The sequence below is a fragment of the Acomys russatus genome, chromosome 1 (genome assembly GCF_903995435.1).
Source record: "Acomys russatus chromosome 1, mAcoRus1.1, whole genome shotgun sequence".
In the NCBI taxonomy this organism is placed as follows: Eukaryota; Metazoa; Chordata; class Mammalia; order Rodentia; family Muridae; genus Acomys; species Acomys russatus.
Genome location: NC_067137.1, coordinates 111,872,940 through 111,888,078, shown reverse-complemented (window position 1 = coordinate 111,888,078; position 15,139 = coordinate 111,872,940). Strand labels below are relative to the sequence as shown.

General features: G+C 41.9%; 1 protein-coding gene across 1 annotated transcript in view; it reads right to left on the bottom strand.

The window, feature by feature from the left end:
- Ppp4r4 (protein phosphatase 4 regulatory subunit 4) overlaps positions 1-14,852 on the bottom strand; it is a 91,386-nt gene extending 76,534 nt beyond the window's left edge. The window contains exons 1-2 of the mRNA XM_051150869.1: positions 14,542-14,852; positions 13,096-13,169 (exon numbers count right to left, since the gene is read on the bottom strand). Coding sequence (XP_051006826.1) covers positions 13,096-13,169; positions 14,542-14,664 — 197 coding nt within the window. The 5' untranslated portion in view covers positions 14,665-14,852. The remainder of the gene's footprint in view (positions 1-13,095; positions 13,170-14,541) is intronic.
- Between the last annotated feature and the right edge of the window lie 287 nt (positions 14,853-15,139).

Here is a 15,139-nt window from a genome sequence, read left to right as displayed (position 1 = left end):
CACTGAGGCATAACTAACAAAATTTGTGTATATTCAAGGTATACAATATAGTGAGGTCTTACCTCTTATAATATAAATTGTCAGCTTACAATCAGATACACACATACAGAGAGAGAGAGAGACAGAGACAGACAGAGACAGAGACACACAGAGAGAGACAGAGACAGACAAAGACAGAGACAGAGAGACACAGAGAGAGAGACAGAGAGGGAGGGAGGGAGAGAGGGCGCCATCAGGATGCTTTGAGATATGTACACATTATGGAGTGGTTACCAGACTGAAGTTAATTGCCTCGTATATAATTCTCTAGCAAGGATGCAACAGTGCTGCAAAAAGACCTTTGTGCCACCAATGGACCACACATATGACAGTGGTCCAGTAAGATCACATGGCCTATTGCTGCAGCCACCTTAGTTTGTTCAAGGGACAGAAGAAAAGCAAAAACAAAAACTAAACTAAACTAAGTGCAAAGCAAAAAGGAAAGAAACAACAAAAAGTAGAAGTCAGTAACGGCATCCAGAAGTAAGAAACCCCTTCTCACTATACTTTCTGAATTTTACAGCAAGACAAGAAGTAGGCAAAGACATTACAAGAAAGGAAAACTACAGACCACGGCCTCTCGTTAATATGGATGGAAAGTCCTAGGAGCTAGGGAGATGGTTCAGTGGGATAGTGCTTGCTTGACCCCCAGCCCAAGTAAAAGCTGTGTGGCAGCACATGTCTGGGGAAGTGGGTACAGGAGAGTCTGGGGCTCTCTGGCCAGCCAGTCCAGACAAATCTATAAGCTCCAGGTTTAGTGAGAGACTCTACCTCACAACTAAAATGGAGAACAACTAAGAAAGGGACCATCAACCTCTAGCGTCCATATGCATACACACATACATGCACACACACACATACATGCACATACACACATACATGTACATAGAAAGTGGCAAAAAAAAAAAAGTCTGCAAAAAAGCATTAGCAATTAAAGTCCGGAAACGTCTAAGAATGCAAGTCATCATGACACAAGTATGATCTGCTGTGCGCCCATATCAAACGTCATCTCTTACCCACCATCATAGTTGTAACAAGCGGCACCCTTCCCCACAAACATGTCCAAGCTACCCTTTTGGTGAATCCTTTCCCTCTATGAGACTCCCCAGTTTTCAAGCAAATATATTTCATAACCGCTGCGCTGGCTAATTTTATGTCAACTTGACATTAGCTAGAGCAGTGGTTCTCAACCCATGGGTCACTGGCCCTTTGGAGAGGTTGAACAACCCATTCACAGGGGTCGCCTACAACCATCAGAAAACACTGATATTTATATTATGATTCATAACAGTATCAAAATTACAGTTATGAAGTAGCAACAAAAATAATTTGCTCTGCTTGAGTTCCTGCCATCACTGTTTCTAAATAGTGAACTGTTGTATGGAACTGTGAGTGAAATAAATCCTTTCCTCTCCAAGTTGCTTGGTCATGGTGTTATAATCACAGCAATAGACAGCTGTAATAAGCAAACATAGCTTATAAATATTGATTAAAGATCTCACGATCTTACATTCAAGCAAATCCAGTTTATAGCATGTTGCAGAATAACCCCGGCTATGTGCTAGAGAGCTGGCCAGGAGATTACAAGTATTGATTGTTCTTTCAGAGGACCCAGCTTCGATTCCCAGCACCCACACAACATCTCACAACCATCTGTAACTCCAGTTCCAAGGCATCAAATGCCCTCTTCTGACCTCTGGGGGTACTAGGCATGCACATGGTACACAGACATACCTGCAGGCAGAACATCCATACACATAAAATAAAAATCTCAAAAAGGTTAAGAACTTCTGTGATAGCTTTCAATATATCATGGTTTTTAACTCCTTTGTTTCATTTTATACTTAAATATATAAACATCTATATGCTACTTAGAACTCATTCAGCCACAAACATTGCTAAAACATATCTATAATTTGTAAAAACAAAAACAAAAAACAAAAAACACTTTAAAAAGAATTTAAAATTCAAATCCAATTTTTCCAGTTTAATAAAATGAGATATTTATGGTAGGATTATATTATGTAATCCAATCCACAATGAAGTATAGCCACTATCTGAAATATGAATGACTGCCTTAAACGCAACCCTTTTTTTGTTTTATTTTTGTAATTATAATAACATTTCTCCCTTTTCCTCCCTCCAAATCTTCCCAAATGCCCCTTTCCATTCTCCTTAAAATCCATGGCCTTTCTTTTCACTAATTTTTGTTCCATACATTGTACATGTATTCCTAAATATAACCTGTTCAGTCCATACCATGTTATTTGTGTGTGTTTTCAGGGCCGACAATTTGGCACTGGACAACCCATTGTTTAGCTCTTCCCTGAGGAGGACCACTCCCCAGCCCCCCCCCCCTACCCCCCCCCCCCCCCCCCCCCCCCCCCCCCCCGCTTTCCTCAGTTGCCTGTAATTCTTTGTGTAGGGTTGAGGCCTCGCACTGTCCACTTTGGCACTTTGGCACTGAAATGGTCCATCTTGGAGTTTCACCCAACAATCATCTCTATTAGCACCACCTAGTGGTTGAAATGCAGAACTGCTGTCCAATCTCCTTAGCTTAGAATCAAAAGGGTAGGTTCTCTCAGGTTCAGCCCCTCACTTGAACAGCAGCGGGAGAACCAGGAGACACAGCCACTAAAAAGCTTAGGTGACAGAAACAGAAGCCAAATACCAGATTTTACAAAATCAAACTGGACCTTACTAAAGCCATATTGAAGAAACATTAACTCCAATCCTTACTTATACCACTTACAAACTTTAATTGAAAATGGAGCATAGATCTAAAACACAAAAGCCAAACTCTTAAAACTTGTCCTTTTTTAGACAAAAAAAAAAAAAGAAAAGAAAAAGAAAATATCTCGGTGACCTGCTAGACAAAGATCTCCTAAATAAGACATAGAAAATACTAAATATAAAGAAAAACATCCCAAACTATTCCTCAACAAAATTAAAAGGCTTTACTTTTCAAAAGATACACTTAAGAAAATCAAGAGGCAAGTCATCAGCTAGAAGAAAACACTTGGAAAGGATATCCAACAATTAGCAAAGATTCAAACAAACACACCACCAAGACAAAGACAGACTGCTTGTGACTGCTTAATAAACACATATAACCTCCACTGGCTATTGGGAAATCAGAATTATAACTATTATGAAACATCATAACATACACACTAGCATGGCTTAAAATTAAAGAGACTGTTCATACAGACTGGCATAGCATGGTCCATCACTCCAGAGCAGTTTAGCTATTTCATAAAAGTGTAAACATAGACCCTGCATACAAACCCATCACTCCACATCTAGGACTTACTTTGTAGACCAGGATGGCCTCTAACTCACAGAAATCTACCTGCCTCTACCTCCTGAGTGCTTGGATTAAAGGCATGCACCACCACACCTGGCCACTTTTAGATGTTTAGCAGTGAGCAAGAAAAGCACACAACACACACACACACACACACACACACACACACACACACACACAATTTGAAGCAGGGTCTCATGTATCTCAGGCTAACCTCAAATTCACAATGTAGCTGAGGCTGTCCTTGAACTCCTGATCCTCCTGGTTTTACCTCCTACATTGTAGAATCAGAGCATGTACTGCCATGATCAATTCATACAAAGATATGTAAATTAATGTTTATACTCACTTATTTTTTAATACTCAAAAACTACACAAATTTCCCAAACTACCCAAAATTACCAAAATGTTCACCAACTGATAAATCCATTAGCAAAATGTCTCACACACATAAAATGAGATAATCGGGCAGGAAGAATTATGAACTTCAGCATAATTATACTGAATGAAGAAGGCTGGACAAGAGAGTATATAAACTTCACTATTCATGTCCATAGAGTTCCTGAAATTGAAAACTAATCTCCAGCAGCAGAAACAAATCAACACTTGTCCTGAGTGGAGGAAGAGCTGGGAGACAGGAAAAAATGTTGGTCAAGGAATACAAAGTAACTTTTGTGAATGACTAATATGCCTATTACCTGATCATAATAGTTTCATAGATAAGTACAAAAGTAACAACTTACCAGATTTCGCTGTTTAAATATGTACAGCTTACTGGATGTCAATTATATCCCAATAAAGCTATAAAAATGAAAAAATAATCTCGCTGGATGACTCATTGCATTCCATTCTAAAGTACTTATCCAAGAGAGACGAAAACACATCTACATTCTAGAACAAGTAAAGCTGATCAACAGTCATAAAAAACCCTGAGTGGCTGCCTAGGGCCTGAGGAGGGATTAGCTGGAAAAGGACACCACTGCAAATGTTCTCTGTGTTGACTGAAACGCTGGGCATTCAAGGGATCTACTTTCCAACATCATCAAACTGTGGGCTAAATTTATTTATTTGCACTATATCTCAATAAAGCTATTTTCATAAAATTGGAGGAGGGGTTAGATACTGCTACTTGGAAGTCTGGAAACTCTCACTACATAAAGTTTCTGCATGGACATTTTCCTCTAGATCAAAAGTGAAATGAGCTGTGCCCTGAAGACAGGTGATTTTAAACAACAGTAAAAAAAAAAAAAAAAAATCACCCTCTGCTGAACACACTACTCTGTACTAAGCCCATGCATCTAATCCTTTCTCCTATCATACAATGTAGGAGTTAATATTCCTAGTTAGATTAGATATATTCTAATCTAAGAATTAGGTTGGACCTGGGATACAATTTACTCAGGGCCCATCAGAGTGAGTGAGTCAGCCTTGGTCTCCACATATGACTGACTCCCAATGATAAAAATGCTTGTGAATGAGGGATGACTTCTATGCCATTAGAAATCTGTAAAATTCATTTGCTTCCTACACAAGGACTTCCTTGAATACAGGTATCTGTTACGACACCCCCATTCATTTCTTAGGAGAAGCCTGGCAGTAAATGCTTAATAAATATTTGGTGTGCTTCAATTTAAATTTGTAAGATTTCATTATAAAGTAACTACTAACTGCACTACAAATTTCTTCCCTTATTCATACCTCTGATTAGAGGGAAGATAACATCATGAGGCACCTAATCAAGAAGAGCATAAGATAATAAACAATTCTGATGTGACTATCATATGCCAGAATCTTGTGAGGATATGGCAGACACAGAGACCATGAGAAACTATGCCTCAGCATTTTTCCCTGTCTCCTATTTCAATAGCCAACATGGCCCATGAAGGATACTACACTAATTTAAATGTCCGTGTCAAAAGATGTACAGATTTAGAAGATTCCTAGAGCTCGTTCAACCATTTCACTGCCTTCATTTAGTCCTAATTTGAAGGCAGGTATGGTTTTTATCACTTGTATAGTAAATAGGAATTCTTGATGTGAACACTAAGAAACCACTGCTAATTTCCTTTTAGGACTTCAAACTAAGGAATGCAATTCCAAATGTTTACTTAGGAATCCGTTAGGTATTTTTTGTTTGTTTGTTTGTTTGTTTGTTTCCAGAGCTGAGGACGAAACCCAGAGCCTTGTGCTTGGTAGGCAAGTGATCTACCACTGAGCTAAATCCTCAACCCCCATTAGGTATTCTTTAGGATAAAATTCAATCCTTACCGACATCCCAAAAGTATGTATGGATTAGTTATTTGAGGGATTATTTACATGTATGTAACACTTAACATATGTTTATTATAGTTACATGCCTTGGTCTATACTGTATTCAAATGTATATAATAATTTATTTTAAATAATTATTTGATGTGTTATTATAGAAATTTCTAAAATTTTTAATAAGTAATCAAATATTTATACCTACTAGATGAAAACTTGTCCAGCAATCTCCCGGCAGCATTATAGTATTAAACTCCAGGCCTTTTCAAATGACATTATATGGGTCACTTTTACAATGATGAAAATAGTTCACTTTTTATTTTTAAGCTTTTCCTGCAGATCCCATGAGACTGTTCTGTTTTTTTTTGATTTACAGAGAGAGCCTCCTGAAGCTTCAGGATATAGGGGAAAAGAAAGCAGATACCTCCTGTGGTTGTCCTCAGAACAGAAGACAAAGAAAAAGAGATGGAAAATCATTTTCATGTCGCTTATATTCAGAGACCTAGAGCTTTTCCAAAACAGGGAATTCACAGTTTGCTAAGAACTAAAGTCATTTGCCCTTAGCAATGGTAAAAGACAAGCAGCTGAGCTCCATCTAGAACTCCTTCTTAACACAGGAAATGATGGCCCTATCCAAACAGTGACTATGACGAGTCCTGAAACTTCTGGGTAAAGGGGTAAATAATTTGGAGATCAATTTCACAAGGGATGTCACCTCAGCATTTAAAAAAAAAAAAAAAAAAAGGGACCTCTTAGATCCATTAAAAGTACAGGGACCAGAGGTGGCATTTTAGAAGGGAGAAAAAAAGCAAAGAGCTCCAACATCCACTTTGCTTTTTTTTCTCACAGAAGTACACCAAATGTCTCATGGCCTATAACAAAGAGTCTTCTAAGCACAGCCTAGGCAGAACAGACACCAGTTGTAAAAGCATACAGAAACTCTCCTGTAGGGAAAGAAAAGAAGTTAACTAATATGAGGAAGCCAGGACAAAGGACAGAAACATCCAAAGTCTGTTCACCGGGAAGGTCACTGCTGCTGTGCTAGGAAGTTTGTCGCTTTTGTTTCCTAAAAATACATCAAGTGGGACCCCTTATGCACTGCTAACAGAAACAGAAACTGATAAAAAGCACTTCAGAAACCATTAGACAGTTCTTCCAAGCTGGACAGAGGTGTACGCTACAACCAATTATTCTATTTCTAGAAAAGATAACTAAGCGAAATACATCTATTTACTGACAGACTAGTATAGCGTGCCTGCAGCAGCATTCTGCATAAAAGCCTTAAACTAGATGCCAGGTAAGCATCTGCCACTGACATCATAAGCGGGGATCCAGTGCTACAGGAATACCGACAGCAATACAAGCAAGCTATCTACTGCTTCTTGCAACAATATAAACTTCTCTTTAATTTGAACAAAGGAGACTAGATACACACACACACACACACACACACACACACGATTGTGGTTCCTATTAAATAAAATTCAAAATCAGACAAACTCATCGGCAATGCCATGGGAGCAACCACTATCTACAAGAAGCTGAAGGGAATGGAGTGAGTCTGTGGGAGGCCACTGAGCTAAACCAATGGATAGTGTTCGATTCCTTAACTGTGCTCATTTATGAAAGTTCAACAAACTATATACTTATGACCTGTGAACATTTCTCTGTATATTCAAAGATTGCTTTAGAGGAACACGTGCATGCACTCGTACACATGCGCTTGTGCACACAGCGTGCGCGTGCGCACACACACACACACACACACACACACACACACACACACGGCCCTCTTTAAGTGAGATCCCAAATTCATTAATTTTAAACCAACTCTTAAAGGGTAGAAAGAACAGACTATACTGTAGGCCCTCAGCACGGGGCCATGAGTCACTTAAACAGTACTAAAGAAGCAGAAGTTCTCAAAACTAGAAATCACAACAATAATGAGAATCAAAGTTATGTGAGGAAACCGAAGCTCTAAAACATACAGTGGAGTTTCCCACACAAATTTTTACTTTCATATAGCAAGAATAGGTATTGTATTCTATAAGATAAATATCAAAAACCAGATGACAGAAATCTACATCGGTGCTGCCTCTGCCTACAACCTCATTGGGGTCTTGAGCAGAGTGAGGTGGAGCTCCTAGTGGGGACCACATGCTCTATGTTCATGGTCCTCACGCCTCCTAGGTTCAAGCACAAAGTGGAAGACACTTTCAAGAGGCTTTAAAACTAAGCAACATAAAAAGATGGGTTAGGTTCTCTATCCAATGAACAATTCAGCATCAATAGCACACTGCCACAACCAGGCATCATTTGTAATATGTCTCTAAATCTGCAAGCCAGTCTTACTGCCACTCGGTAGAAAAATGCTTTTGTGGGGTCTGGTTTCTGATTAAGTACTTTCAACAAAAGCAGATAGCAGGTATTTATCACAAACTGCAGTTGATAACTTTACTTATACTTCATTAAATTATTGGAAGGAAAAAAACGACAATATCACTATCTTCTTTAAGACTTTAGATGTGCCAGGCGTGGTGGCACACATCTTTAATCCCAGCCCTTGGGAGGCAGAGGCAGGTGGATTGCCCTGAGTTCTAGGCCAGCCTGGTCTACAAAGCAATTCCAGGACAAGCAAGGCTCCATAGAAAAACCCTGTCTCAAAAAAAGAAAAGAAAAGACTTTAAGATGTATGGTGTGTGCTGAGCTCTGGGTGGCAGGGGAGCAGCGAAGGCTGGAATTAACTGGGCATCCACTGCGTGCTAGGTGTTCCCCATGCTCCACGTTTCTAGGAAACCGGCATATTTTCACTTTGCAAACAAAAACAATCAGAGCTCCAAAACCTTAGTAACTTTCCTATAATCGCTAAAGTAATGAATGTGGAATATGATATAGCCTAATTCTACTGCCCATGACACACATACATGCATATACATGCATACACATGCGCACACGCGCACACATACACACACACACACACACACACATCTCAAGTTTCTTGATTCTTCTAGGGTTTTAGCCATCTTACATATACTTTATCGTGTTAAGAAGTATATATTCATATCATAGTATGAACAAGAGAGAATTAAAAACAATACGACTTGTCCTTCGAAAGTGTGAAATCTATTAAAGAAAATGCACACAAGTTACGGAGCATAAAAGAATACTTGTTTCTTGAGGAATGCGGGTACTAAAACAATAGGGGAGATGAGAGAAGCTTCAGCATTTGCTAAGGCCTCAAAGTAGGTGCAGACTGCAGCTGAATCCTGGGATGGTAAATGTCAGACAGGTCTGGCAAAGGGATACTCTGAGATGAGGAAAGGCAGAGGGAATGGTGACCACATGGCTCTGCAAGGTACAGATCTAAGTAGAAACAGCTCAAATATCCACCCGCCGATGAACAGATCAACAAAGATGTGGTACACAGTCCCTCCTTGCCCAAGGCTTTTCTTTCTGCAGGTTGATATTCACCCTCAATTACTATCAGAAGACATTAAATAGAAAATTACAGAAATAAGACATTCATAAATCTTAAATGGCGTGCCATTTCTGCAAGAATAATAAGATTTCTCTTCTTGCAATGCCCTCCAATACAGCTCTCACAGCTCGCTCGCTCTCTCTCTCTCTCTCTCTCTCTCTCTCTCTCTCTCTCTCTCTCTCTGTGTGTGTGTGTGTATGTGTGTGTGTGTGTGTGTGTGTGTGTGTGTGTAAGTAATGGTCAAAACACAGGGCTAGTAGTGCTTGCAATTTGGATATGCCAGAGAGAGGCCAGGAAGTGCTTCCTTTAAGTGAGAAGTAATCTTCTCAGTAAGAAAAGAAAAAGGAAAAAAAAAAAAAACCCCACATACTAAAGTTGTTAAAACACATGGTAGAAAAAAAATTCTGTAAAACAGTAAAGACAGAAAAAGACATGTGCACTTATTTTTCTGTCTAGTCTCAAACTACAAGAGCTATGACCATAGTATACGGAATGTGCTTAGTAACAACGGAAAATGTGCTATCAGGACTCAGGACTCTGCAGTTCAGAATCCAGTAGGGGGTCCTGAGCATATATGCTGTAGCTAGCAGGGAATTACAGTATGCCTGTGCGATGGGACACCATTTACCAATGAAAGGAGTAATGATCTACTGTCACCCTGGCAACATTTTGCTAAGTCATATACCAAGGCCACATCATGTACCCTTTCCATTTATAAGAATGTAGGAATAAACAGGTCTGCGGGGACAGACAGCAGATTAGGAAGGAGCTCGCAGCAGCTGGAAGGATGCAAATGTTCTAAAACTGATAGTGGTGCTAGGTGCCCAGTTCTGTGAGTGAACACATGAAAAACACTAACTGTTCACTTTAAAGGAAAACCATATGGAATGTGAGACCTGGCTCAGTAAAGCCATCTTAAAAAGTGAGGAACAAGCAGGGTACCACAATTACAGCCAAGAGAGTCACACTTACCAAGCACTGTAAGTGCCTTAAGGGCCTAGGATTATCTAGGAAACAACTAGAGATTTATAAGTGAAAATGTACTTAGTAAAAATATAGTATGCATACTTAGACTCTTCTCTAATAAAATTATTCACATATTTTGAGTTCTGCCAAAACCACACAGAAGAGAGAGACCAGGAAAAAATGTTGTGATCTGATTTTGACTAAGACACAAGCTGTGACTATTGCTTTTGCTTTGGTGCTAAATGCCACAGATGGGTCTATTAGCATCATATTTATGCAAAACCACAAAATCATCTGTGTTAAATCTTCAAGAATTGCAATGTTCTAGACTTTCTGATAAAGTGGCAATGCAATGATAACTCACCTGTCATACTTTCAGACCAAAGTAATAAACGGTGCATTTACTTGTTACTGGATGTTGGATTCAATTTAAATGCTATGAGAACTTCCATTAACGTAAAGCTTTGCCTACTGATGCTTGGAATATTATTAATATTCCAAGAATTGGAGGATAAAGAAATGGCTCACTGGTTAAGACTATTGGCTGTTCTTCCAGAGGATGGAGGCTCTAGCAGTTCCAAGGGATCCAATGCCTTCTTCAGGCACTGACTGCATATGGTATGCAGATGTACATGCAGTCAGAACACCCATATACACAAAATAATACCTTTAAAGGATTCCAAGAGTCTTAATACATACAATATGAGAACGACAGAAGCAAATCTACCACACAAAAGTAGTAAATACACATATCCAATATTAGTTTTGAAGCACTCAAAACTAAACCTGAAAACCACCCACAGAGGAAAAAGACAGAAGTCCCTATTAGGTTCTAGGCTATTAAAAAGAACAATTTTTAAAGGAGTAAATTATTTAAAACAAAAGGCTCATCCCAAGGGGGCAGATATGAAGGGATGCTCTAACAAGGCATTTTGAATACATCTATGAGCTAGCCCAGTCCCCTCCCCTGAATCCCAGAGAAGAAAGAACCCTTCAGGCAATCTTGCCATAATCCCTCCAGAGAGGCCAGCCTGAAAGAGAAACTCCACTGGCCCCAGGAGGTGGTAAGAGGGTAGCAATACAAAAGAAGAACTTGGCAGGATAACCCCCACACAAGCAAACTAGTGTTCCCCTTTCCAGGCACCTCACAAGCCTTCTTACAGGTAGGTAAGCCATAAGAAACTAAAGGAGACATGTGATCTCTTTTTAAACTCTCTTCTCTGAAAAGGGCGTTGGGGGCACAGAGGCATCTGTCTCATAAATCCTTTGTAAAGTTCCAGAACTAAGGGAAACGTATGTTCTATATCTGGATAAAAGAAAGACAACTTAGTTCTCTAGCCAACAATAAAAGCTAAGTAAAAAAAACAAACTTTCCAAAAAGAAGCGGGGGGGGGGGGGGGGGGTATCAAATGACATCTACAATGAGGTGTCTGCTGTCAGCAGTAAGTAGAGCAAGACTCTGTTTCCTGAACATAAGCCAGGGTTTGCACTAGAAGAAAAGGAAGTGTGCCTCAGGAATAAGCAGGGCTTATTTTCAAGCATTCACTTCTACCTGTCAAGGGAAATTTATCCTCTATTCTTCGACTGTCTGTTCATCGGCAGAAGAATCATGGAGAAAGTTGGCTGCCCTGGTATTCTTTATGTAGTCCATGTCTTTGAACCCTCAGCAATTCTCCTGCACTACAGGTGTGGTCCCCAAGCCCACCTTCACTTTGCTTGCTTGTTTGTTTGGTGTAATTATTGAACACCATGACCAACAGGATCCAAATGGAAAGTATATTGATACAAAATAAGAATTGGAACTTGAAATGCCACCAGAAAGATAAAGAATCATTAAGAAAAGTCCCGAAGAGAAGCTGAGGAGACAGTGCAGTTTGCTTACCATGAGCAAGGCCCTGAACTGGAAGAAGAATAGAAAGTATCTTAAAGAAGGAATTTTTTTATATAATCATTCAATGAATATCATGGGGTAGGAAATATGATCTATAATCTATAATCAAGAGCAGAGTAAGAAGCTGTACCTGAAGCTGGTAACGTAGACCTAAGCAAAATAAATAAAATAAATAAATAAAAAGGCATCAAAGGAGGTAACAGAAGTTTTCAAAATCTGATTCCAAACAGCAAAAGTGACGACTAATTTTTTAAAAATATATATGTGTGTGTGTGTGTGTGTGTGTGTGTGTGTGTGTGTGTGTGTGTGTGTGTGTTTATTTATACATAGGTGAAAATAATTCTTAAATATATACAAATTGCCTAGGTAATTTTCTATTTCTGATTACTTTTCATCAATACATTTACCTTTTTAAATGACTCAAAACATGTGTAGCACTATGTTCATATACACATACAGTTGATTCCAGCGTGGTACTGCAGTCTATAAGAAGAGTAAAGCTAGTTGTGCCTGCCCCCAGCTCCCAACTGGAGAGCTCTGTGCTTGCCACAATGTTGAATCATCAGGCGCATATACAGCAACAACATAACCATTTGTTTTAAGCTATTCTGTAGAGCCTTTGAGATGGTTTGAAACTTAGAGAGTAGACTCAATTTAATTTTTAAAAAAAAAATATAAAGCTTCCTTGCAAAACTAATATAAACAATATATCCTGAACACAAGCCCATATTTGAAGGTTTTTCTATATAATAAATAACATGCAATGTCCATGCTCTACAATAATTAAAAGTCACTGGATACCCTTAAATCTGATCTAGCCTAACTGACTCCTGCATGAACAAAGTTGGAAAGTAACTTCAAAAGGATGTGATTCAATTCAAGCCTTTAGTTTTTCTGCTTTTCCTCCTCCAGGCAATGTTCTTTAAGTTAGAATTATTTGATTTAAATTAGATGTTATTTGATTTCAGTTCTCAAATTCATAAGCCCAAAGCTAACATAGTTCATAACCTAATTGTGATGCCTGCCAAGTGTCCTATTCAAGCAGAGAGGAAATCTGAACACCAACAATTGAAACCTGACATTTCCCAAGTGGTTCGTGTTTGCCCCACAGGCAAAGGGCAGCAATTTGACAGAAAGACTGAGACATACCTGAGCAGATAAACAGCCCTGTCAATATCACTGAGGTCTTCATCAACAGTCAATCTTTCTATTTCTTCTGCTGTCTGTCAAGTATAAAATGCAAATCAGGCATACAAGCATTGGTCACTCTTGCCTCCCAAAGACCCTCGAAGACCCTGCTGGTGAAAGACCCTACTGGTGAAACAGTTTCACAATTATAGCGATGACAACTAAGCCAGAATCTGATGGTTCTTCTACATGATATCAAACACAAAGATCTCCAGTTGGGTGCTGGGAGGGGAACGGTCTTTACTCATCTAACTTGCAGACTGCAGGACCTCAGGGGGATCAGCTTCATAATGCACACATGCCACCCGTGAACATGTACACATATATTCACACATTTTTAACATATTTTTTATCTCCAACGGAATACCCCAAGACGATGCAGCATTTTCTACATCAGGAAATGTTTTAAAAGGGAGTTGAATGGGAGCGAAAAGGAGAGGCTTTGGAGCTCCTGTTGGGAACCGAAGGAACTCAGACTGAAAGGAAACCAAAGGTTCCAGAGAGATAATGAGGTACTGTCCAGAAGGGTGGGGAAGGGGTACTTAAACTAGGTTCGCCATCTGCGAGGGAGAAGGTTGGAGTCTCTGAAGTCTGGGAAGATGACTCTGCTGCGTTGGGGAGCGAGTAGAAGTGGGAGGACAAACAGGAGATTGACTCTCTCCCTCAAAGGGGCTGGAGAGCAGGGTCCCACCTGCGGGGACCCGACAGTCCTGGAGGGGCTGCGAGGAAAAGGACGCAATGGTTACTCAGAATGGGAGCAAAGGGTTGAAAAGGCTTTGAAACCCTGAACTAGGACGACTCTGCGAAGGGTGCCTCTCCTCGGTACGTGAAGGGAGGCCATGCTGCACACGGAGACTCAAGCTCGATCTTACGCAGAGGTTGGAAAAGATCATGAAAGGATGAGATCTGGGATAGCCGGGTGAGAGATGGAACTAGGGCTGTGGGAAACCAAGGCTGAGCCAATGTGACCAGAACCTGGGACGGCACCACGGACTGAGAAGCCGGCTGCGACTGAGGGGACACACGGAGGCTGGCCCCAAGAACAGCGGCTTGGCCGTTCGCGGGGGAGGCCGGAGCGGGGTGGGGAGCAGGGCTAGCTGCAGTCGGGGGACCAAATTAGGGGACTGGGTTGATTCTAGTCCGGAGACGGGGCTGGTTTCATTTCGGAGACAGAGCTGGCCGCAGTCAAGGGGCGCAGCTGGTTCCAGTCAGAGGAAGGGATTAGCCTCAGTCGGGGGACAGGGCTAACTCCAGTCAGGGTAAGGGGCTAGCTTTAGTCAGGGGACAGGGACAGGCCGACCCTCGGCTGCGGCGGGGGATGAAGCTCCGAAGCGGCTGCTGTGACACCGCGACTAGCGCCGGGTCGGGCGGGCAGCCCTGAGGGGAGCGTCTCTCGGTCTTGCGCACCTTGAGGCTCCGGCGGACCGGCCTCTCGATGATGGTGAGTTCCTGCAGGTCCTCCATGTAGCCGAACAGGCTGTTCTGCCCGAAATCCATCCCGACGCCGGCGGCGGGCGGCGGCGGATGCATGGACCGCCGAGGGGCTCCCTCGCCGACCGGCCCGAGCGGCCCTGGGATGCCGGACGCGCGTAGCCCCGCGCCGCCCACCAGAAGGACTCTCGGGTCCCGCTCTCCGCCGCCGGGAAGCAGAGCGAGAGGCCGCAGGCGGCCAGAGCTCGAACGCGGCGGGAGCCCGAGCGCAGCGAACCGAGGGGGCGGGGTGGGTGGAGGGGGGCGGGGCGCGCGGAGGGGGGCGGGACTTAGGGAAGGGAGCCGCCTCGGCCCCGCCCCCGCCCGGGGGCTGCGCGCGCCGTAGGACGCAACTGCCGCGCAACGACACGCCCCCGCCCGGCTCCCTGGGTACTCGTCCCGCCCCTACGGTGCGAGCCCCGCCCTCACCGCGTGCGCAGAACTTTGCGCATTCCCAGGCGGCCAGGAGGCGGGCTGGGGGCGGGGAATGGGCACAGGCAGGCTGAGCCAATGAGAGTGAAGCGGGGGAAGAGGG